Raw genomic sequence first — 24,655 nt, forward strand, 5'->3', positions numbered from 1 at the left:
CAGGATTCAAGACAGAATGGGAGAAGGACTGGAGATGGCAAGTATAGACAGCTCGTTTGAGGCTTTATGCTATAAAAGTGAGAGAGATAGGGAGGAAGCTCTAGAGGGATGTAGGGTCAAGAGAGGGTTGTTTGAAGGGTGAAAAATATTTCAGAATATTTGTATGCTGATAGGAATGAAACAGTAAAGTGGGGAGACTGATCATCCAGGAGCGAGGAGAGAACTGCTGGAGACATAAGCTTAGTAGTAGAGGGATTGGTGGTTACTGCCCAAATAGAAGGTATCAGAGACAAGCTCGGGGCAGTTCATCCATAGTAACACAAGGCCCAGTATGTGGGCAGAGATACAGACAGGGAGGAAGATGTGGCGGGAGCATATGGGACTGTCTTCTCTGACTGCTACTATTTTCCTCAGTGAAATAGGAGGCAAAAAGAGTAAGAAAGAGGAAGAGGTATACGTAGGAAAATGTAGGCTAGCAGGCAATCTTAAGGGCCTACTTGAGACCATGAATTTCAGGCACAATTGGTAGACATCGTTGTGTTTTCTTTTCTCAAGAATTTTATGTCTGCCCGGGTGCAGGTGGAAAGTAGGTGGAGAGTGGGGTTTAGCTAGGGTTAGGGGTTCGCCAGGCAAAAAACGGTGAGGTGAGAGAAGAGAAAGATAGCTACCCTGAAGGCGCAATCAAACGAGTAGCTATTATGATGGACCAGTATTTTTGAACGAACGAATGAATGATTAAGTGCTGGGGATAAAGGCAACATGGGTGAGCCTCACCCAAACTCTGTAAGCCCTGGGGAGGCGCAGTCAGTGGGTCAGCGTGCCCCAGCAGGTTCCAGCCTCTCCTGTGCGTGCACATTCCTGACTTCCTTGGGCCTTGCAAGGGCCGCGCTGTGGGGCGGGCGGCAGAGGGCGCGCCAGGCTGGCGCGGGGGCCGGGCTCTCGGGTTTCAATCCAGACTTTTAGCCTGTCCCACCACCCCGGGTACCACGGCCACTTAGGCCTGGCACCGGCTCTCTTGATGAACTCAGCTCCCCCCAGGGCCAGAGCAGGAACGCTACCTCGGAGCAGGCACGTAGTAGCCAAGATTTAAATTCCACCAAGCAACTCTGGAGCGAGAACCTGGACCCAGCTGCCGTCTTACGAAGGCCTGGGAGGGGGCGGGGCTTCAGGGGAGAGGCCGGGCCGCGGGCCACCAATAGCAAGTTAGGGGGCGGAGCCGTAGAGGCAAGCACTACTTCCGTACAGTGCCGTTAGAAGAAGGCAGCCAATGGGAGAGCCCGGGCTGGGCGGGGGCGGCCAATGGCGCGGGCTGGTTAGATTCAAAGGTGCCTATAAAGCGTCTCGCACGCCCGTACTGGCCCGAGCCGGGTAGTGTCCGAGCGCCGCCATGGCCTTGAGGTACGATGGCCTGGACGAACTGCCCGCCGCCTGCCTGTCGCCGTGTGGGCCTCCCAACCCGGCCGAACTGTACAGCGAGGAGCGGCGCTTGGCGCTCGAGGAGCTGCTGGCGGGCGGCCCCGACGCCTTCTCGGCGTTCCTGCGACGCGAACGCCTCGGCCGCTTCTTGAACCCAGACGAGGTGCGCGCCATCCTGCGCGCGGCCGAAAGGCCCGGCGAGGAGGGCGCGGCGGCGGGGGCCGAGGACTCTTTCGGCTCGTCGCACGACTGCTCGTCCGGCACCTACTTCCCCGAGCAGTCGGACCTGGAGCCGCCGCTGCTGGAACTCGGCTGGCCCTCCTTCTATCAGGGCGCCTACCGCGGGGCCACGCGCGTCGAGGCGCACTTCCAGCCCCGCGGCGCGGGCGCCGGAGGCCCCTATGGCTGCAAGGACGCGCTGCGCCAGCAGCTCCGCTCGGCGCGAGAGGTGAGCGGCCCGGCCCCTCAGGTCTCCTCGGTTCCCTGTCGGACGGGACACCGTCTTCAAAAAATGGGAAACTGAGGTCAGCTAGGAGCTCTGGCCGGTTGGTCGGTGGGGGTTCCCCAACTCTCCCCACTCTGTGTATCCCCTCGGATCCCCGATCCCCTCCCCGTCCGCTCCTCGTGGCCAGGGAGAGTGGGAGGAGTCTCCATCCCCAAGAAAGCGAATTGTGCTCAAGTTCCAACTCCTAATATTTACATTCCCAGGGAGGGTGACCGGAAATCCTGTCCGTTCCAGCTTTCAGTTAAAAACTTGTCAGATTGGCTGTCAGCCGACTTTAGATCCCACTTTTAGGAGCTCCTTAAGCGATGCACGACCTAAGAAGCGCATAACCTCGGGGGAAATTCCTGAAAGATTGTCCCCAGAGACAGCTGCGGGGCGTTTCGAGTCTATCATTGCTAGTCACCCCCACGTGTCTTGTGGAAAGCAGATGCAAACCTGAGGGGCCAAGAGCTCTGATCCTTTTGCCTTCTGCCGGCTTGGAGGGGAAGTTGCACCTTTAGTGAATGGGTGGGGCAGGAGTTTGCATTTCCATAGGTTGGGGGGAAAAATGCAGAAAGCCATGCATTAAGTCATCTCTCCTTGGTGGGTTTTGGTGACGTTGTCTAGCTCTTAGTGTGATAAGGTATTGGGGTGCGGTGGGAGATTTTGTCTCCATGCCAGCCCGGATGAGACTGCACGCAGGATGCTGGGTACAGAGGAATCAGGCAGAAAACATGCGGCACCCAAGCTGGCGGGGGCTGGTAGGGTGTAGCAGACATCTTCCTCCAGAGACTTGATCAACTGCCACCTTGCTTGCTGACTGGCAGTACCCAGCTTCCTGGCTGTTTGCCTGTGCCAGAGAAAATGCAGGTAAAGCTCCAGGTCATGGTAAGACTTGGTAGGGCTTTTTGTTTGTTTGTTTGTTTGTTTGTTTTTGTTGTTGTTGTTGTTGTTTTTTGTAGGGCTTATAGCTGAGTGTGTCTGACTGTGGTTATGATATCTGTACATCAGGTTGGTTGAAGTAGCCAAGCTGGGGACAAGTCCTGACTTACCAGTGTTCCTGTTACTCAGTGCCCTTTGCCTGTTGGTGGGGTTGCAGTGGGTAGGGGATCCAGTAGGCTAGTGCCTTGCCTTTGTGGGAAGATGTATGGGCGCCAACTAGACTGTTATCAGCCCTGCGGTGCATTGAGTATGCTTAGGGTCCTTTTGATGCAACAGACACTTGTGAGTTCAGTGGTAAGATTGGAAAGATGGAAAAAGGCACCTTTTTAGAATAGGTGTGCATTCCCAATGATCACCTCTAGGGGGAGAACTTGCGCACTTGGAACTTGGGGAAAGTAATGAATGGGTCTCCGTGAGAGAGACCCTAGCCTCTTGCTTACATCCTGTTTTCAGTAGTATCAAGGGGCAGTAGAGCTAACACCAGTTTGTCAACTCAGTGCTGGCCTTTGAAGAGGCTCAAGGCTGATCCTCAGACTCCTTTGTCTTGTAGGCATCCTGTAATGCCTTCCTGGTTAGAACCTCCTGCCTTGTTCTCTGCCCCTGTATTTTCAAGATTCTGTATTTGGAACCTGGACAGTTTTTAACTGAGAAAGGTGGTACGATACCTTTAAATCTGATAAGTGTTTTCAATGTCTCTTCCGTATGCCAGATTGCTTGCTTATTCAATGCCTACTGTATATAGACACTGTGCCCCAGGGGCTTGGGGCATGGATGAAGGACAAGACCCTTGCCTGCACTTGAGAGTTGATAGTCGGCTGGTAGGAAGCAGTGAGGAGGTTGCTACAGGCTGAAGAAAGAAAGCTTTAAGAGTGGTGGCGGCCTTGCAGCTGGGTCCAAGTGGAGGAGTGGGACCTTGTGGGAGGAGCTCTTGTCAGAACAGAGCGTAGGGACCGGGGCAGAATGGTGAAAACATCTGACGTTTTTTTGAGGCAGCCACGTTGCTCACAGCTGGAGCACAGAGTATGTGTAGGTTAATGGTAGGAGTGAAGCCTAAATGGGGAGACTGGGACCAGACTGTTGAGGGCTTTGCACACTCCTGGAAGGACCAGTGGGGAGCCATCGAAGGTTTAAAGGGAGGAGAGGGACATGATCAGATTGGTGTCCCTGTGAATCTGGTGGGAGCCTGCAGGAGGATGGGTTAGAGAGGGGTGAGACTGGTGTCAGATGGTTGTCAGGAGGGGTTGTAGGGATCTATATATGAGAAGAGGGTCTGTGCTAAGGCACTGCTGGGGGCTGGGCAGGGGAAGAGTTTTTGGTAGAAGTGACAGGACTTGGTCATTTGGTGGACCAGAAGAGTGGTGAGGTAGTGGGGCAGGAGAAGAGGCAAAGCCAAGGAGAAGGTATGGGAAGAGCTGAGATTTTTTTAGCTTGGGTAGGCAGTGATGCTACCAAATTAGAATATGGAGGAGAATGAGGCTGAGGGTAGGGGTGGGGAGATGAGTTGGATTTGAGAAACCCTAAACTTGAGGTCTCAGAGACCATCTCTTTTGTTTAAAAGAAAAAAAAACAAACCAACCAAAACAGAAAAGCACTGCTTTCTTTGCCAGGCACTGTTCAAGTAACTCCAAGGTAGGTGTGATTATGATCTGCATTTTGCAGGTGATGAAATTGAGGCATAGAGAAGTTCCCTTGCCCTGAGGTCATGTAGCCGGGGAATGTTGGAGCCAGGACTCAAACCAAGGCGTAGCATCTCTTAAGCACCGTCAGCCACCATGCTCTGCCTTGTGCCATGTAGAGACAAGGAGCTATCACTGTCCCCAGGTGGAGAGACATCTATGGAGGGAACAAGTGTTAGAGAGCTAATTTGGTGGCTGGCCCATTGCTGCTGCTCCAGGTAGAAGTGTGTGTTATGTTCACAGAAGTGGCTGGATCACTCCGACCACATTCTTTCAAGTTCAGGATCTGTGATGGCGAGGGCTGTGAAGATGCAGGTCTCAAACTGTTTTCTGTATAAGATGAGAGGCCATTCCGCGTCTGTGCTCAGACAGTGAAAGCACTTGACGGTGTGATTGAGCGCTTTGAGTGGGTCAGAGTCTATGCTAAGCCCTTCCCCTGGATTCTCTCATTTAACCCTCCTCCCAGCTGTAGGAGGAGACCGTAACTAAGACGAGACCAGGCACAGAGGTGACGTGGCTTGCCCTCTAAGTTTGTGTGCGACAGAGCTGAGTGTGAATCCAAGTCAGACTGGCCCCCGAACCTGGGCTTTCGGCCACTCACCACTGCACAGGGCCCCCCTGCCACGAGGGAGGGTTGGTTCTTTGGTAGCTTTCAATAGTCTGGGCCTTTTTAAGGGTTTCTCAAGATGTGTACTTTTAATTTCCACATTGCATATCAAAGAAACAGGGAAATGATGACGACAGCACTAGATCTGCCCTTAGCAGGAGAGAGACCAGAGTGGTCAGGGTACGGGCAGGAGAAGCCAGGCTCAGATGGTGAATGGTGGTGTCTGATCCTGGCTTTGTGGCCTCACTGGATGGTTCTGGAATGGGTTTCATCCTCACCCAGGACTCAAGCTGCAGTTTGAGCTGTTTAGGCTTGCAGGATATCTGGCACGGAATAGTGTACACCACATATTGCGGAGACTGCTCACATGCAGCGTTGATCATTCAGCAGGTGAGTCTGCCTGCCTTTCCACTCAGCAAGGACTTGTCCCAGGGTAGCTTGGTCCGAGGCTGTGAACCTGCCAGTCCCGCTCTTGGGAAAAGTTTCTGTGCACCTTTCAAAGTGTGGGTCTATTGTGTTGAGTGAGGTCCAGCATCTTAAAAACACAATGATTTATGTACAGCATGGCTTCTGAGTACAGCTTACCTAGGGCTCAGTTGTAGGAAATACTGTTTTGTACTTTTATTCTTTTGCTTTGGACTGTTTGAGACCTGAGATGTTTGCTTTTAGGAGAATTTTGAGCTGCACAGAATTTCCTCTGACATACATACTCTAGAATTTATCCCTGTACTACTCTATTTGTTGATGAGTCATTCATTTCTTTGTCTCTGTTACCATGAGAATCAGTGTTGACCTGGGCTCTGGGCCCCACAGATAGGGTGGGAGTGGAGACCTTGCCTGGAGGTGCTGTGTGCCCTTACGTGGCAATGTGCTGTTGCCGTGCTCCTGAAATATTCCTAGTGTCTGGATGGGAGCTCCCAAGCAAAGCTCATCTTTCTAAGCGGTCCTGCATTCCCCAGAGCTATCGTTCTTACCAGCTACCCATTCCCTATGTGCTTTTGTTCCAGAGGGACATTTCTGCTATGACCTCACCCTTGGGCATCCTTTTGATAACCCGAGCATTAGAAGAAGCTGTCATCGTGTTGACACAGAGTCCCGCCTCCTAGGAGGAGTAGCAGCTGAGGAATCTGTCAGAGGCCCCCAGTGTGCACGTACGTGTATCTAAATTAAGGCCCTCCTGATCTTACGCAATCCTCAGAGTTGCAGTAGAACCCGTGCAGTGTAATCAGTTCCTGTGTGGATGCCCGTCTCAACCCAGGGCAGGCTTTCTCAACCTCGCCACTATTGACGTTTTGGACACGATAGCTCTTTGTCCCAAAGGATTGTCCTGTGCGTTGTAGGTTGCTGAGTAGCATCCCTGGCCTCTACCCAGTAGATTCCAGAAGTACTGGCCCCCACTGAAAAACAGTCCTCACATTCAGAAATGTTTCCCCCAGGGAGGGGAGTCAGGGGAAGAACGAGTTGCTGCTTTGATGGTTAGTTTCTGTAGGAGGTGATAAAAAATTTTGTAAACAGACAGTGGTGATGGTTGACAATATTGTGAATGTAATTAAAGCCCCTGAATTATACACTTAGAAATTATTAAGATGGCAAATCTGTATGTTATATATTTTCCTACAGTTAAAAAAATAAATCTCCAGACATTGCTAGACATCTTCTGGGAGGCAAAGTTGTCCCTGGTTGAGAACCACTGGCCTAGGAAGTCTCACTTGTGTGTCATTTTAAGACTTTCCCCACCAGACTTAAGTGTGGCTGCTTTTTACTCCTTCCTTTTGATTTTATGCTTTAGCCTAAGGATTTCAGAAATCTTTCACCATTTCATCTTTCTTCTTTTTAAATTGTGGTAAAATATATGTAACAAAACTTACCACTTTTCTAAAGTGTACTGATCAGTGGCATTATGTAATTCACCATCACCACTGTAGCCATCACCACCATTCAGGTTCAGAACTTGTTCATCTCTGCAACTGGAACCTCTGCTCCCGTTGAACAGTGACGACTCCCCATTCCCTTCCGCTCCCAGCCCCTGGCCACCACCATGCTGTTTTCTGTTTGCCATTTCATTTCTTTGTTCTTTTTACCTAGCATCTGTTAGGCAGTTGAGAGAAGCTGCAGAATTATTCTCTGGTTCCTTTATGCATAAAAAATAAGTTCTCTCAGGAAGAGAAGTAGTAGGTATTCTGGCTTTTTAAAAGTCCTCATGCAAATGATAGAACCTCTGGAGGGGAATTTGGCAATATTCAGCAAAATTTCAGTTGTATTGACCTGTGGACCTAGCTATTCCATGTCTTTGTATCTGTCCCAAAGACATATCTGATACTTATTTTTTTTTTAAATATCTGATACTTAAATTGCTAATTTTGTAATAACAGCCCATGAAACTTAGGGAAAACAATAGGCACAAATTCAGGTTTTGCTGTGAACACAACAATCTTTTTTGTCTTTCAAGTGGATATCAAGATTGTTAATTAAAGATACACTGGCGAAAAATACGAATAGGCCTGTGCTGTTAGCTGTTTGTTCCAGCACTGAGTGTAACAGCAAAAGGCTGGAAGGGCTCAAACATCCTTCAGTGGTGGATTGGTGAGTAACCAAGCCCTTCTGCACAGTGGAGTGCCTGGCAACTGAAAAGGGATGGGAACTAGCTATTTCCTGTGATGAAGTGGCTAGAACTGTCCTGACTAAGGCAGCAGCCTTTGGCCACCTGTGGCTATTCACATTTATGTGACTTAAAAGGAAAAAAAAAAAAAAAACTCAGTTCCTCTATTATACTAATCATATTTCAAGTATTTAATTGCTGCCGGTGACTTGGACAGAGCAGATACAGAACATCTCCATCATCTCAGAAGGTTCTGTTGTACTCACTGGCCTAGAGCAGTGCATATCATCTGCTGCCTTTTATCTACAGGAGGATAAGAACATGTATGTGTACACATATACACACATGTGTATACTTCTTCAGTAACATAAGTGAGGATGTATACACATATATGCTTATTTATGTTTTTTAAAATGGGAGAATAAAGCAAAAACTAGTTGAAGTTATTATGTTAGTGGGGAGGGCAGAAAGGAAGGGACAAGAATGGAAGCCAGATGTCTCTGGATGTAGCTTGTTTTGTCCGTTGGACTTGGGAGCCAGGCAGATATTCTGCAAAATTCAAAAATTAACTCACACTGATAAGTCCCTTCTCCCACAGAACACCTCTTGATGCCTTTCCCTCTCTTTGAAAAAGCCCAGGGACTTCCCTGGTGGTCCAGTGGTTAAGACCTTATGCTTCCAATGCAGGGAGCATGTGTTCCATCCCTGGTTGGGGAACTAAGATCCCACATGTTGCACAGCATTGCCAAAAAATTAAAAATAATAGTAAATTTAAAGAGAAAAAAGAAAAAACCCAGTCCACCTGTGTATTTTACGCTGGAACAGTGGAGAGGAAATGCCACATATGTGTCTGGCCCCTCACTCCTGGGGCCAGTGAAGAACTGGTTCTCTCACCCCAGCCTTCCCAGCGAGGACCCAGGCCACTCTCTGCAGACAGAGGCTCCACTAGTGCTGTAATTTGGTACTTAAATTGCTCATTTTATAATAACAGCCCATGAAACTTAGAGAAAACAACAGGCACAAACAAATTTAAGTTTTGCTGTGGACATTAACATTTTTTTTTGGTCTTCAAACTCTAAAGTTGATATCAAGATTGTTATTTAAAGATTTTAAAAGAAATCTCCAGGAGGTCATTTCTGTTCTATTAAAACATGTAATACTTGGGGAGAAAATATAGGTCTTTTGTGGTTTTTTTTTCTTAAATTTTAGCAAGAAGTTCTCCAGAAGAGACAAGAGCCCTGGGAACTGGAAGGAAGTTGTCTTGGGTGTCGTGTGCTCAGTATGAGGAATTCAGCAGACAGGCTCTTGTTGACCACCAGACAGGCTGGTGCTTCTTTGCACATGCATAGACCTCTGGTAGAATTCCAAGCATCTCCAACATGTGTGTTTGCTTTATGATCGTGGGTGGGAAGGGAAAGAAACTGAGATGCAGTGAGAAGCGGTGAGTGACCTGGACCTCTTGCTCCAGGCAGGGGAAGAGCTGGAATGAGAACAGGAATGACCCACCCTGCATGGCCCCATGAAGCTCTCAGAGCCCCACCCTGCCCATGGAGGGTGCATGAATCAGACAGCAGAGCTCAGAGGGGCTCTGTTTGAGGATGCTGAGCTCAGGTAGAATGACTTACCCAGGAACGGTGGCAAAGTGAGAACTAAGACTGTGCCAGCTGCCATGTGAAGGCTTTCTGCATACCAGGAGCTATCAGGTGTTCTCTCTTGACCAAACCCACCACGAACACTACAGGTGGGTAGTGTTATTTGCCTGTGGTGGAAGCCAGCACAGCGGAAGTAACTGGCCAGAAGGTACATGGTGCTTGGAAGCTGAGGAGCCTGCGTCTGTGTCCAGGTCTAACCCTGCAGCCTCATCAGATAGCGTCTGTGCTTCCCAACGTTTTCTGATTTAGTTCACTCAGCGTTAGCAAGCCCGCCCGCAGAAGGAAGTGCCTGCTGCTGTCCTAGGGCATTCCAAGTTCTGTGTCCTTGATGATCATCCCCCCTGGTGGACTCAATCTTATATACTTTCTGGAATACTCTACTCAGTCCTTTCAGGATCTATTCCAAGTTCTCAATCATTTGAAGACTGAAATTAGATTTGTTTGGGATAATGTTTAACACTTTTTAATAGGTAGCTCTGGGGGTGCCCCAATGGCACTGAAATTCTAGCTCCTGCATTTGACTAAGTGTCACCTTGAACAAGTCATAGAACCTCTGCATGCTTTATTTTTCTTTTCAGTAAATTGGAGATAACAATTAATGGGGTTTTCAGATCTCAAGATACTTCTTTAGAGCTTTTGGCAAATGGAAAAGATTCCAGTTGTAGGTGGAAAGTAACATAAATGAGGGAATCAATGCAGAATACTCTGGGGACTGCTACCTGTAATCATGTGGATCACCGGGTCCCATGGTATAAATCATCGGGGGATAGTTGGACTGAGTGACTGAAGGAGGTAACTTGAGGTTGTGTCATCTGTGATGATGACATGGACTTGACTCAGGAGTGGCTGCTCTAGATGTGGCTGCAGAAAAGCAGGAACAGCATGAGGACCAGGCAGCAGACCAGCCATCCAGGCTCCGACAGCTGAGTGTTTCCTCTTTAGGTGTCATTTTAGGACTGACATGCTCAGATGGGCTTTGACCCTGAAAGACTTTCACGAACCACTACATGCAGAGCTTTCCAGCCCTAAGAGAACAGACAGAATCTTTGCAGCACGAACTGTTACAGGGCAATGCCCACCTGCCCACGGGTCTCTCCTTGTCCATCCTGTGGTATGACTCAGGAAGTGGGAGTGATGATCACTTTCAAGTCCAAGTGTATCTTCTAGGGCATGAACACCAACACCACTGAGATGGGGCCAGCCCTGGAGAGCAGGTACTCAGCTGGCTAGTGAATGAGCCCAGGTCATAGCTCAGTTCAGTGAAGAGGCTGTCCTTTTAGAGACTTGAGAAGCCCCAGGTCTAGTTCAGCTACGCAGGGCTTGGTTGCATGGGGGTGGGGAGGGGCTAAGGGCAGAGATTGGGGGGGGTAGGGTGGGGGTCTGTCTTGAAGGAAGGCAGGCTTTACTGCGACTGCTCCCAGAAGTCTTTTTTTGTTTTTTTTCCCAGAAGTCTTTTAAGGGCCCTGCTCTAGAAAGAGGAGGGGATGTTGGATACAGGGGGAATCAGGAGAAACACCTCCATCCACCCTCTTAACTACTCCGTGGGTGTGAGAGACCAGTTCAAATCCAATTATTTTCAACACACAGGAAAGGTTGAGGCCTCAAAACCAAACAATGAAACTAATAGCAAATTAGATCCTTACTCACTCTGTAACAATGGTGGTGTTTGTACAGTTGTTTTGTTAGGGTGATGAATCAAAATTCAGTTTGGCAGGTGCCTTATACTATGGGCCCTGCTTCTGGGGCCCTACCCAGCAACCCTCCAACCCTCTCTAGCCTGGCCAGCTGGGCTGGCCTCCTTGGCTCTGTCCCAGTGATGCCAGGGTGTACACCCAGTGGCTCCATCGCGCTGAGATACCCCATCTCATCTCCTGTCTCTCTTGAGGATGGGGACTGACTCTGGATTTGTTTTTCTCTCACTTTTTATGAGCTCGACTCTCTTCTCACATGTGTGCATTCAGAACCTCTTTATGAGATTTTATGCCACCTCACAATTAATTTTGAAACTTCCCTCTCGGGATTGTTTCTTTTTCTGTTTTCTGTTGTGTGGACCTGAGTTCACATCAGACTCCTCTGTGACCCTCATGGTTTCCCACCTGGCCCCCCATTGAAACCTCTGTTGCTGATTTTTGTTCTTTTAGTCTTCTTCTTTTTTTTTTTAAAGGCTGTGCTATGCTACCCACTCCAGTATTCTGGCCTGGAAAAGTCCATGGTCTGCATAGTCCATGGGGTTGCAAAGAGCTGGATACGATTGAGTGACTTTCAAATGCGGCATGCAAGATCTTAGTTCCCCAACCAGGGATCGAACTCCATGAAACATGGAGTCTTAACCACTGGACCGCCAGGGAAGTCCCTCTCTCGGTCACTGTGTGCTATGCGCTGAGTCGCTCAGTCATGTCTCTTTGTGACCACATGGACTATAGCCTGCCAGGCTCCTCTGTCCCTGGGATTTCCCAGGCAAGAATACTGGAGTGAGTTGCCATTTCATTCTCTCGGGGATCTTCGTGACCCAGGGATTGAACCCATGTCTCCTGCAATAGGAGGTGGATTCTTTACTACTGAACCATCTGGGAAGCCCATTTTGGTCTTTAGTCCTCCTAAACATTTGTGAACCTAAAAAGCAATACAGTAGGCACTTAGGTACGTGGCCTTGGGTCGGAAGAGAGGGCCACATCTTCACCCTACACCGCCATCAGTATCTTCTGTCCTGGTGGCTCCATCACTGCCCTCGTCACTCTTTTTAAACCTCCTCCTCTCCGTGACCTGTATGGTCCTGATGCCTTGCTTGGCGTCCAGGACCTTCCATGCTCCTGCACACTCCCCTGTCTCAGTCGCGTGCTGTTGCTCCCTCTTGTGCGTTCTCTGCATTCCAGCCAGACGGGGACATACCCCGTCATTTCCTGCCTCTTCCTCTGTCATTACATGGCTTCTTGCTGGATGCCCCCCCCACCCTCCACCCCTTCACTTCTCCCCTGGCTAAATTGTCCTTATTTGTGGTTCCGCTCAAATGCCGTCTCCTCCAGGAATCCTCCCCGGCTCTCCTCTGGGGGCCTGTGTTGGGTCTGCTCCTGCAAGGGAGATGCTTTACTGTCTCCCTGTCCCTGCGAAGTGTTCCCCTGATTTCATTGCCTCTTACCATGTGTGTACCACTTTCCTTGCCTGCATCCCAGGTCCTCGCTTTTGTGGGTAAGTCAGGTGTGTGCCGAATTCTTTATCACCATTTTCCTACCTAGCACAGGCTTCAGCTCACAGTAGACCCTGAAAGAAGTGCTGGCTGCATAATCGAATGCTGATTTCATGCTTGAGCTAAGCCCTTCCCAGGCTCTGTCTCCTTTAATCCTCACAGCAGTCCTTTGACGCAGATGCCAGATGCTGTTCTCCATATCTACTGGAGGAGGAGACTGAGGCTCAGAGAGACTAAACAACTTGCCCTGGGTCACAGAACTGGGGTCTGCTCCTAGGCCTCTCTGCCTTTCAACTGCTGAATTACATGGGATAGATACATCTCCAAATAGGATGCATAAAAACGCATTCGAGAATATAAACTTCTGGAGATGCCACCAATTTAGAAAGAATGCTTGTTTTCTAAGTCACTGTCTCCAGCGGGTTTTAGCTGTACCCTTTGTCAAGAATAGCTCACAGCTGGGATTTTGGCAAAATTGGAGAAAGGGAGCCAGGGAAAGAAATACACCTTCCCAAATTCCCTCACAGCAGTGACTTCCCGGGAGCTGGCATTTCAAGGTCCATCCTCCTGGTAGACAAGACTGTGCAATGTTAGAGAAGGACAGTGAAATTGTCCCTTTGTCTCTGCCTTTCTTTGACACTCAAATATTGAGTTGGCCAAAAGATTCGTTCAAGCTCCCTGTAAGGCATTATTGGATGATGACCCTTGAGTATTGTCCTGAGCTCTCTGGGACAAGAGGGATGAATCAGTCCTGTTCAAGGGCCTCTGCCCCCACAGAAGAGATGAGACCTGTAAATAAATCAGGAGTTAATATGATGGGAAGAGTCTCGTGTTTTTACTGGTGCGATTTTCCATCCCACAAAAGAGCTCTGAACCTTGGGCTTTGGGAGTGGTTTCTTAAGCTGACACCCCCTCCCCACCCTGGCCCCAACCCTGGCTCTGACTCAATGCAGGGGCTTGTACAAGACCTGCATGTTTTGATGCCCCCACAGCCCTGCCAGCAGTTAGCTGACAACCATGCTTTGAAGCTGCAGAGGAAGCGATGAGAGGATTTGCCACTGGAGCGGCCTCTCTTGAGCAAGAAAGCTGGGGGCCAGCAGACGTTTCTCTGCCCTGAACTGTCTGGATGGCTCAGCCTCAGGGCTGGTCACAGTCAGCGAGCAGATACCAGAGGGTCTCTTGTACAGAGCACTCCATGTAACATAGTCATTTAATGCTCACTAGGAACCGATTTTTGTAGCTAAGGATTAAAACTTTCAGAGCAGCTATAATCTGCCCAAGGCCAGAAGGCAGCACCTAGTCTGTGCTGAGTGACATTGATCAGCACAAAGGGAAATTGATCAGGAGACAAAATGGAGCCCCGTCCTTGGGAAGAGGGAAAGGACTGGTCCAAGCCCCAGGGCAGCATCTTTAGGACATATTTCCGTGTTCTTCTTGCGGGCTTGCATTGTGGATAGATACAAGAGAACTGCAGGGACCACCTCTTACAAAGGAGAGGCTGGTGCTCCAGAAGCCATTTGGTTAGATTCCGACTGGTGGAGGGAGTAGACATCATGAAGATGTGCTGTGATATGCTGAGGCAGAAGGTGGGAGCATCAGCCTGCCCGGTTTGATCAGTTTCAAGCATTGAGTCAGTGGTAAATGGGGTGGTCCTTTCTAGATTATAATAGAAAATCATATTATGATCCAAAATCAGACAATAAAGTCAGGCTTGGAGACTGATACACCCAGAAGGGGCCTCCGAGAGACTCTTAAGGTTTTACATGTGTGTTACAGACATAGACGAGAAACCACATGTCTAAGATAACAGTGTGTTAGCTGCAGAACCTGGATAGCTTGCTGGTCTGAGCTGTAAGACGAGGGTTTTAGTAAATGAAGAGAATTAAATGGAGCAGGTTCACAGGAGGTCAAGGTAGTGGTTGAATTTATAGTTTTGAGAAATTTTCAGTGTGGAGGAAAGGGGCTGGGAGGCAGTTGGGAGGGTTAGCTGGGTCAGTTCCAGATTTGTAGGATACAGTGGCCTGAGCATCTTTGGAAATGGGTAAGAGTCCATGGTGAGGGGAAAGCTGATACTGCAGAAGGAGAAGGAAGGTGGGATCCTTTGGCAGTTCCGAGAGCGGGTCCAGAGTCCTGACGGCCAGCTGTAAGGTGCTGTTCTTGTGGGTTGACCGCTGGCTCTTCTCCCTGCCCCACACCCTAGGTGATTGCAGTGGTGATGGATGTTTTCACGGACATCGACATCTTCCGAGACCTGCAGGAAATCTCTCGGAAACAGGGAGTTGCTGTCTACATCCTGCTGGACCAGGCTCTGCTCTCTCAGTTTTTGGATATGTGCATGGATCTGAAAGTTCATCCCGAAGAAGAAAAGGTTTGTGTTACAAAGTCTCTAGTTTCACCACAATCAGCAAGTAATGACTGTCGGTGAGCTACGGGGCAGTTGGTGGTGGTCTCCCCAGTGGAAGCGGGGAGGGACTGGAGGCCGCGAGCAAAGTCTCTGCCTGAAGTCTCACTGGAGGGATGGACAGAGTCGGGGTCAGACCTTGGCCTCTCCTGGCAAGAGGCTGCCTTGGAAGCTGCTGCCTTTTCTTTTTTTAGTGTAAAAATGTATTATACAGTGATCAGAGAGAATGTTTTTTAATCTATAAAGAAAAATGGCTAGTATTTTCAAAGGAAACCCCCAAAAGTAATATCCTTATTTTCCAAAATAAGGAAGTTCCCAGAAACATAAAATGAGATGGAAATTCTGGAAAGAACTAGACTGGTTTCTTACACACAAAGTGCTGTTCTGTTCATCAGAGTAGGTAGCATTTCTCTAATGGGGAGGAGAAGCTGCTGCTTTTGACCGCAGCACTGGTAGGCTCCAATTTTAATCGTGATGATCACCGTTTATGGAGTCCTGGTCTGTCCTTGGCGCTATTTGAGGCTGTTGACAGTGTTATACCACTTGATGCTCACAGCAGCCCCATCAGGTGAGTGGTGTTATACCTATTTTCAGATTGGGAAGTGGTGACACCAAGAGCCCAGGGTCTGTAGCTAAAAAGTAGTGGGATGGAGTTTCTCCATCTGTCTGCTTGCCTCCAGCCCTGGTGTTTTTTTGTTTTTTTTTTTGAGTTTTGACAGCAGTGGGTCTTTGTTTTTTCGTGTGGGCTTTCTCTAGTTGCCCTTGCACAGTCTCAGTCATTCTGTCATGCAGGCTTAGCTGCCCTTTGGCATATGGGATCTTCTTGGACCAAGGATCGAACTTGTGTCCCCTGGATTGGCAGGCAGATTCCTAACCACTGGACCACCAAGGAAGTCTCAGCCCCAGGGTTCTTAATCCCTGTCACATGCTGCCTCTCATTTCTTGTTATTTTGAAAGTAGACTTTTTATATCCTTTGCCCTGAGCATGAAAGAATTTGAGCCAAGTATTTAAGTGTAAGATTATGACTTCACTAGCTTGTTTTCAACAGTTTAAAAATGCGTCAGGTAAACCCAAGGGAAATGCAAGTCAGGCCTGGAAAGCACATCGTGATCTAACCAGACATTCAGTCTGCTCTGACGTAGAGCCCGGCGAAGAAATTGAAGGTGTCAGTGTTTAATTTCAAAGTGCTGTTGCTGTAATTGAGGCTGTGTGTGAGCGGCAGGCAGGTCATGACGTTGATTGAGTGATTGGCTCTGATTCATCCACTCAGCAAAAACCTAGGTGTATTTGCCAATTCAGTTGCCTGCTACTGGTTGCTGCCTTTGGGAGGGCCTGCATCCTCAGGAAGGGCCACGGGAGGCCTGTCCCTTTGGCCTCACCAGTGTTCCTGTCCTAACTTATTCCCTGGGAAGCACCACCTTCCCGGGTGCCTTCGCTCGCCAGGGCCTGCCTGTGTCGGTGAGTCTGTCCCTCACCTCTTGGGGGCGACTTCTTCTGCCCGCTCTGCAGGAACTTGGGCACACCTAAGTGTGCAGGCACTCAAGGGTGCTTTGATTGTAAAACAACTATACTCCAGTATAAAATAAAAGTTTTTAAAGATAAAAAATAAATAAAAAGTGCTTTGGGCTTCCCTGGTGGTCCAGTGGTTAAGAATCTGCCTGCCAATCCAGGGGACACAGGTTTGATCCCTGGTCCGGGAAGATTCCATATGCCTTGGGGCAGCTAAGCCCGTGCACCACAACTACTGATTCTGACTTTCAAGCCCACGCTCTGCAACGAGAAGCCACTGCAACGAGAAGCCACTGCAATGAAAAGCCCGTGCACCGCAAGTAAAGAGTAACTTCCACTCACTGCAACCAGAGAAAGCCTTTGCAGCAATGAAGACCCAACACAACCATAAATGAATAATTTTTTTAAAAGTGCTTTGAACACAATCACAGAGGCCTATATAATATTCAGATAAATGCCAAAGGGAAAGATGCACGAAATCACACTGAAATCTGCCCACAGTGATGTTCTTCATGCTTGTATTATATGCAAATCCTTTGAAGCTCTGCTCAGGAATTATCCAGGAATCCCTCCCCTGCCAGCTCCATGTGCACCTCTATGGAAGGTTCTAGTTGTTTTTTTTTTTTTTTTTTAATAATTTGATTTACAAAGGTGTTAGAGAAATAGTATAAGGCATCCCTGAATGCTCCGTGCCCAGATTCTCTAAATGTTAACATCTTGACAAACCTCAGAACAAATTTCAAAATCATGAAATAAACTTGATAAGAGTCCTATTACCTATTTTATAGACATTGTGAGTTTCATGAATCATTCCACGAATGCCTGTTTTCTTACCTAGGATGCAATCTGGGACCATATCTGGCATTTAGTTGCCGTTTCTCCTAGCTTCCTCTCATCTGGAACTGTTCGTGTTAGAGTCTTAATGCTTTTGAAGAATATTAGCCAGTTTCCTATGGAATTTGTCTGATGTTTCCTCATGGTTAAATTCATATTTCGCATTTTGGTAAGAATAGCGCAGAAACAATGTTGTGTTATGCCATAGTTTGTTTTGTCTTTCGTCTTCATTATGAAATAATGATGGAAGTTGTGAAGATAGGAAGATAGTATTAGTACATACAGGTTTCCATGTATCCTTCACCCAGTTTCCCCCAAGTTATACTTTATATAACTTACAACATCAGAACCTGGAAATTGACATGGGTACCATGTGGGTCTATTGTTCTGTGCCATTTTATCACATGTGTACATATGTGTAACCACTGCTATCAGAATACAGAGCTATTCAATCACCACCGAGGTCTCCCTCATGCTGCATCTTTATGGTCACATACACTCCCCTCCAGTTCCCTTCCCAGCGTCTTTCATCCCTGGCAACCACTAATTTGTCCCCCATCTCTGTCATTTTGTCATTTAGAGAATACTTAGAGAATGTTACGTAGATGCAGTCTGCAGTATGTGGCCCTTATAAAAAGCATTTATTTTTAGTTTGAGGGGAATTGCTTCCCAGTGTTGTGCTGGTTTCTGCCATACCTCGACATGAGTCAGCCTTCGGCATACGTGTCCCCTCCTTCTTGTGTGTGACCTTCTGAGACTGGCTTTTTTCATGCTGAACAGTATCTCATAGCATGGGTAAACGACAGTTTGTTTAACTGTTCACTCACTGATGGATATTAGGGTAGTTTCCAGTTTTTTACAATTATGAATAAAGTTGCTATGAATATTTGTGTACAGGTTTTTGTGGAGATGTAGGTTTTCACTTCTTTGGATGGTGTCATGTCTTGCTATAGTAATTTAATCATTAATTTAAAATCATTTAATTTAATCATTAATTTTCTGTCTCCTGGTCCTTGAAGGTAAGGAGCATGCCTTATATCTATTGTCGCAAGGCTTGGTACATAGTAGGGGCTTTCTGTTGTTTGTGGAGTGAATGAGATAATCAAACAAAAATCTTAGACATTTACTTCTGGTGTGTAAGATTTGTAAAGATACAGAGCTACTGCTCTGCTCCAAAGAATGCAGATTGGCTTAGTATTTTGCATACCATTGTGTATACATTTGTGTGTGTCATTCTGCAAGGATAATTATACAACGTATGGCCCCAGTGTATCACCAGAGTACCTTTTTGGTAAATGCAGACTTGTGGGAGAAGTAACATTGCTGATTAACACACATAATATGAGTGTTTCCACCTCAGAAACCCTGTATTTAGAGGCTTGTCCTCTTTTCCTGTTCCCCATACCCATTATGGTGTAGGGATGAGTGTGGATGGGCTGTTATTTATTAGCAGCGCTATTATACAAGAGGAGAATTGTCACCTTAGCTTCTTTAAGTCTTTGTTAAAATGTTATTTATTACTATTATGTTTTCTTTGATGATTTTATCCCCCACATTTGTTTCAAAGTCATTGTTTGAATTCTGTTGTTCAGTGTCTCCAAAAAGTGAATCTTCTTTTAGAGCACAAGTCCACGTGAACTGAAGGTCTCAGAAATAAATATGCATGCATAAAAAAGCATGTAAGAAGATGAACTTACGTGAATAGCATTACTTAAGTCCTCAGACTCACCTGGCTCCCGTACTGTGGGCATTGTTACCCAGCAGTGTAACCTCTCATCTGCCAGTATGTTTATCTGTTCAGAAATCGTAAACTAAGGCTGCTTCTATCATGTGCTCACTGGATCATTCATTTCTTTTTCTCCCACTCCCCTACCAACAGCTGATGACTGTCCGGACGATTACAGGAAATATTTACTACGCCAGGTCAGGAACTAAAATTGTTGGGAAGGTTCATGAAAAGTTCACACTGATTGATGGCATTCGTGTGGCTACAGGCTCCTACAGGTGAGTTTCTGACCCATCCATGGTTATTAATCTAAACTTTTAAGAGGAAGTGTGCTCTATGAAGGTGAAAGTTGCTATTCCCTCTCAATGTGAGCCTTTATGGGCAAACATACCTCTGTGTGTGCATCTGTGGGTGTGAACAGGTGTGCATAGGTTAATCAAAGCCTCTTCTTCTTGGAGTGGGTTGGGCCAGGGTCCCCTCCACTGCCTTTGTGGTTCACAAACCTTAAGTGCAAAGGTTAAAACTTATCTGGAGACCTGACAGTGAGTCAGGAGTCCTCGATTCAAGGCTTAGCGAGGCTTGCAGTGGACGAATTTGGGATTAACAGTGACTGGAACAGGGGGGCTTCGCTGGTGGTTCAGCATAAAGAATCCGCCTGCAGTACGGAGTCTTGGGTTCCATCCCTGGGTCAGGAAGTTCTCCGGAGAAGGAAATGGCAGCCCACTCCAGCGTTCTTGCCTGGGAAATCCCACGGAGAGAGGAGCCTGCTGTGCTACAGTCCAAGGAGTCGCAAAGAGTCAGACACGACTAAGTGACTAAACGACAACAGCAGCAGCAACAACAGTGACTGCATCAGTCTCAAGTCCTGGTTCTCCAGGCCTTCGACCCACCTTGTCCCTGCCCACTTGAATTAAGGGCAGTTGTAGGCATTGGGCTCAGGATGGAGGGCACAGCCGAAGCTGCCTACTTTAATCCTTCACCTTGATTCAAGCCTTATGATTTGGTGCTTTAGTCTAGAAAGTAGATCCAAGCTTTTGTCTCCACCTTTGAAGTCTCCTGTTGGCGTGGCATCTTAGGGTAGAGAGCAGGGAATTTGAATGGAGGGTATAGCTAAGAAGTGCTAAATGATGATCTCCAGAGGTTAAGATATACCATTTTTATGGACATGGCTCTGATGGTGGTGTGTTTTGCCATCTCTGTGTTAGACTGTCTGATGGTATATGTGAGCTGAGGTATGTCTCTACAGTTTAAAGAAGAAAAACTATATTTGAAGAAGCAGGCAGCCCTGAGTGTTAATGAGTGTCAGCCCTGGATAAAGGTGGGTGTGCAGAGGCTTGTGTGAGAGGAGTCAGGCAGATTAAGAAACTCTTGGTGTCTTTCTTTTCAAACAGTACCATCATTGCTCATAACAATTTGAACTCCTCCTTAAGACTTCCTTTCATAAGAAGTTTGGCAGTAATAGGAGGAAACTAAGATTTTTACCCACAGTAGGATTTATCTATATTAACCAAACTTCCAAATGATTTTTGACTATTCTGAATCTGAAATACAAAAATTGTTGCTGAAACTTGGCCTCTGTTCACCAGTTCCAAATAGAAACACAGATTTTTAGGTGAAGTAGAAAAGAGTAGTTTTCATTGCTTTGCCGGGCAGAGAGGGCCCCAGTGGGCTCTTGATCTCAAGACTCTGTGATCCACCCTGGAGGGGCTGGTGAGGAATTTTATTGTGTTCAAGGAGCAGGGTGTAATCATCTTGTGGACAGTTTTCGGATTGGTTGGCATCAAGGTGAAGTTTCAAGCTTCATCAGCCTTCTGGTTTCAACCAGTCTGGGATCTATGTTCTTGTAGTCAGCAGTTTTCACATGGACGGTTTCTGCTTCCTGTAGAAACAATTTGGGATGTGCGTTAGGCCCTTATCTCTATCTTTCAGGGAACTAGGAGTTCAGTGATTCTGCTGTGTGGCAGATTTATAGTCTAAATTGTTACCAGCTCCCCAGCCCAATAGCTCTTTGTTTCTACATCTTTACCTTTCCCAATCATTAACTCTTGAGCTGACATCTTACTTCAAAAGACAAGGACACAGTGGCTCCTACAGCTACCTCCTAAAAATGAAATATGCTACCACTGAGGATGAGAGTAAGGATAGTTTTCATTTGCTGAGGACATTTTTTTAATCCTGGTGTTGGATAAGTGTCTTGTTTACATGATCTTACTGATGGTTTTCAAAAGGATCTTTCTTCTCCAGCTCTGAAGGCAGTTGTCGCAAGGTGAATTTGTTTTTGCCTGGGTTCTTGGTTGCAAGAGACAGAGTTGCTACTATGTTTTATGATTTTTTTATGTAAACACCCTACTCCTGATAGAAATTTTTCTGAGTCAGTGGGGTGATTGCTGGTGGTGCAGAAAGCTGGCTCAAACTACTTTATGCAAAATGGCATTGATTATCTCACTTAACTTGAAAGTATAGAACGGTGCCACTGGTTTTCAGCTCATCTTGACCTAGGGGCCATGTATTTATCAGAGCACTGTCTCCTATTTCTGCTTTCCTCTAGCTGATTTTTTTTCCCCCCGGCTGCACTGGGACTTCGTTGCTATGCATGGGTTTTCCCTAGTTGTGGTGAGTGGGGGCAACTCTTCATTGCAGTGTGTGGGCTTTTCATTGCAGTGGCTTCTCCTGTTGGGGAGAACAGATTCACCTGCCCCATGGCACATGGGATCTTCCCGGACCAGGGATTGAACCCATGTCCCCTGCATTGGCAGGCAGATTCTTAATCACTGGACCATCAGGGAAGTCCTCTCATGGATCTTTATTCTCAGTCAGGCTCTCTATTTGCAGACAGAGGTCCAGGCTCCCTCATGTGAACGTCAGTAGCTATTTATCAAAGTGAGACTTCCTCTCACTCTCTGATGGTATCAGGCCTTGCAAAATTCCTTGGCTGTCACTGGCTTACCACCCACCCTGCGCAGATCCCCTCATCTAAGGGGTAGGATACTCTGGCCAGCCTGGGTCACCTGCCCAGCCCTGCTGTACCTGGAGAGGGTGCCTCCATGCGGCTGGCTGGGTTGGGGTGGGCGGGGTCCTGTCACCATAGGAAGGAGGCTGCTCACTGGACCGCCAGGGGCGCGCAGCCACTAATCAGCTCTACATGTGTGTTGAGCAACAGTGTCATCATGAGAATGACAGGCCTGTCTCCCTCTGTGGAAACAGCAGCGTGGGGGAGGTAGTGAGGAGCACTGCCCCTGTGGTTCTGAAGTTCTGGGGCCCAGTCTAGGCTCCACCACGAGCTTCCCCCGGGACATCGCAAGGCACGTTCTTCACTCCTCAAAGGAGGGCGCTGCCCTCAGCACCTTAGGAGCCCTTTCTAGTTTTTAGCAACTCTGAGGCTGAGGATTATACGTTTTAGCCTGTTGGTTGAATTACTGGTCTTTTTATTTTTTAACCTTTTGGCTGAACCCTCTAGCACGTGGGATCTCAGTTCCCTGTCCAAGAATCCATCCCATGCCCCCTGCGGTGGGAGTCGGAGTCTCACCTGCTGGACTGCCAGGGAAGTCCCTTTTTTATTTCAATGTTAACATATTCCTGGGTTATATCCTGTGTTAAGGCGAGCTGGAATTCACACTGCATGGTAGGTATGCTGTCACCTGAATTGTGACTCTTGTCACAGGATGTCTGGGCTTTAAAATCAGGTTGACAGTAAGTAAATGAAGATCAATCATCCTTATCAGCTTCTGTTTTTAATCCTGCAGTTTTACATGGACAGATGGCAAACTAAACAGCAGCAACTTGGTGATTCTGTCCGGCCAAGTGGTTGAACACTTTGACCTGGAGTTCCGAATCCTCTACGCACAGTCAAAGCCCATCAGCTCCAAGCTCCTGTCCAGCTTCCGGATCAGTGGCAGGTTTGACCATCTTGTCGAGCAGAAACCGCTGTCTAAGGAGCTCACACTGGGCAACCTGCTGCGGCTGCGGCTGGCCAGGCTCTCGAGCACTCCCCGGAAGGCCGAGCTGGGTGGCGAGGAGGGCCGGGCAGAGGCTGGGTGCGGGGCCTCCAAGGCCTCCACCATCAGCGAAGAGGACTACTTCAGCAGCCGCAGGGACAGGCTGGAGGGCAGGAGGGCGACTGATGCCGCCACTCAGACAGAGCCAGGAGAGGAGACGCCCGCTGTGAGCATGAGTGACGTGGGGACACAAGCCAGCGCGGCCATGGCATGCGCCGGCACCCAGACCGCAGTGGCCACCAGGGTGGTGAGCTCCCAAACCGTGGTCCCGACCACATCGGCCACTACCCAAACTGACGTGGACGAGGGTGTTCTCGCCTCTCCGGGAAGCCAGTCTAAGGAAGCGTCACCAGTATCAAAGATGTCTGTGTCGCGCTCCTCCAGTTTGAGATCCTCCTCCTCTCTGTCCTCCCAAGGCTCCGTGGCCAGCTCCATCGGTTCCCAGACTTCCTTCAGATCCACTGACTTTGCCACGCCTGGACACCCTAAGTACTGGAGCACCCCCCACTTCGATCTGTGCTTCAGAGACTCATTCAGAAACTTGAATAAAGAGAGACAGTTTCACTTTGCTGGGATCAGGTCCCGGCTCAACCACATGCTGGCCATGCTTTCAAGAAAAACATTCCTTACTGAAAACTACCTTGGTTTTAATTCCGGAAGTTTTGCCAGATCATCCACTAACTTGCTGGCAGTTCGAGAAATCACACTTTATCCATCTTATCAGTGACAGCTCCACACATTCAGAGCTCCTGGCCTCAAACAGTCTTGCAGTAGATGTCATTGGAGCATCCCGCTTTCCAGAATGTCTCCTGTCTTCATTGCCTTTCCTTCACTCTGATTTTCTTTGAACTCTATGAGCTGCATGGTATTTTATGTGCTTTATGTTTATTTTATCATGTATAAACCCAGTCTTGGTTTTATGGTTTAAACACTATGGGTACAGTTTCTTTGCACAATTTTAATATGGATAGCTCTTCAAGAGAATGTTTCAGGGTTCTCAGGTAATTCAGGTAAGAGATAAAATATGTGTTGCATTTTTAGATTTATGTGCTCTATTGTTTTAGAGGTTTGAATTACTAGTTTTCATGATCAAAATCCTGTTCAGGAAAAAAACTCAAAACTCTGTTTCTTAGGTGTGTCCCTTCTTGAGGATATCTGTGTTCTTAGCATTAAATAGATGTAAACAAATCTTGTTTGGTGGTTGCTCGTGTCTTATTTTTTTTTCTTCTCTGGCACTTTTCTGTTTAACTCTAGGAATGCGTTACAAGTAAACGCACCTCATAGCTATTTATGCATTTGTTTTTTTTTTTTTATAGTCTTGGGTGGAAGAGTAGATGACCCAAATTATAAAAGAGAAAATATTTAAGTTAGATCACATAAAGTGTCAGGGTCACACCTTCCCTAGCGATATGAATATTGATGTCACTAGCTCTACAGTTTGAATGAGAAAACTTGCCAGAAATCTCAGGTCTCTTCATGTGCTCTAGCTTGTCTTTTTCAAGGAAAAAGCTTCAGCTGTTTAGACAAGGACTTTAGTTCTGTGCTTCTCTGCCAGAGAAGGCCTCTGTGTGCATCCTGGATTCACCCTGATATTAACCGTAGTGGCCTCATGGGCCTAATTTCATCAGA

At 47.6% G+C, this 24,655-nt stretch overlaps 1 protein-coding gene across 1 annotated transcript; it reads left to right on the top strand.

Annotated features, from left to right (window-relative positions):
* The first annotated feature begins 1,369 nt into the window (after nucleotides 1-1,369).
* FAM83D (family with sequence similarity 83 member D) lies at nucleotides 1,370-24,214 on the top strand. Its single transcript, XM_020909086.2, has 4 exons — nucleotides 1,370-1,864; nucleotides 14,761-14,928; nucleotides 19,185-19,309; nucleotides 22,775-24,214. The coding sequence occupies exons 1-4, from the start codon at nucleotides 1,388-1,390 to the stop codon at nucleotides 23,751-23,753; spliced, it is 1,749 nt and encodes a 582-aa protein (XP_020764745.2). The 5' UTR covers nucleotides 1,370-1,387; the 3' UTR covers nucleotides 23,754-24,214.
* Nucleotides 24,215-24,655: the final 441 nt, after the last annotated feature.

The sequence above is a fragment of the Odocoileus virginianus genome, chromosome 9, assembly GCF_023699985.2.
Source record: "Odocoileus virginianus isolate 20LAN1187 ecotype Illinois chromosome 9, Ovbor_1.2, whole genome shotgun sequence".
NCBI lineage: Eukaryota > Metazoa > Chordata > Mammalia > Artiodactyla > Cervidae > Odocoileus > Odocoileus virginianus.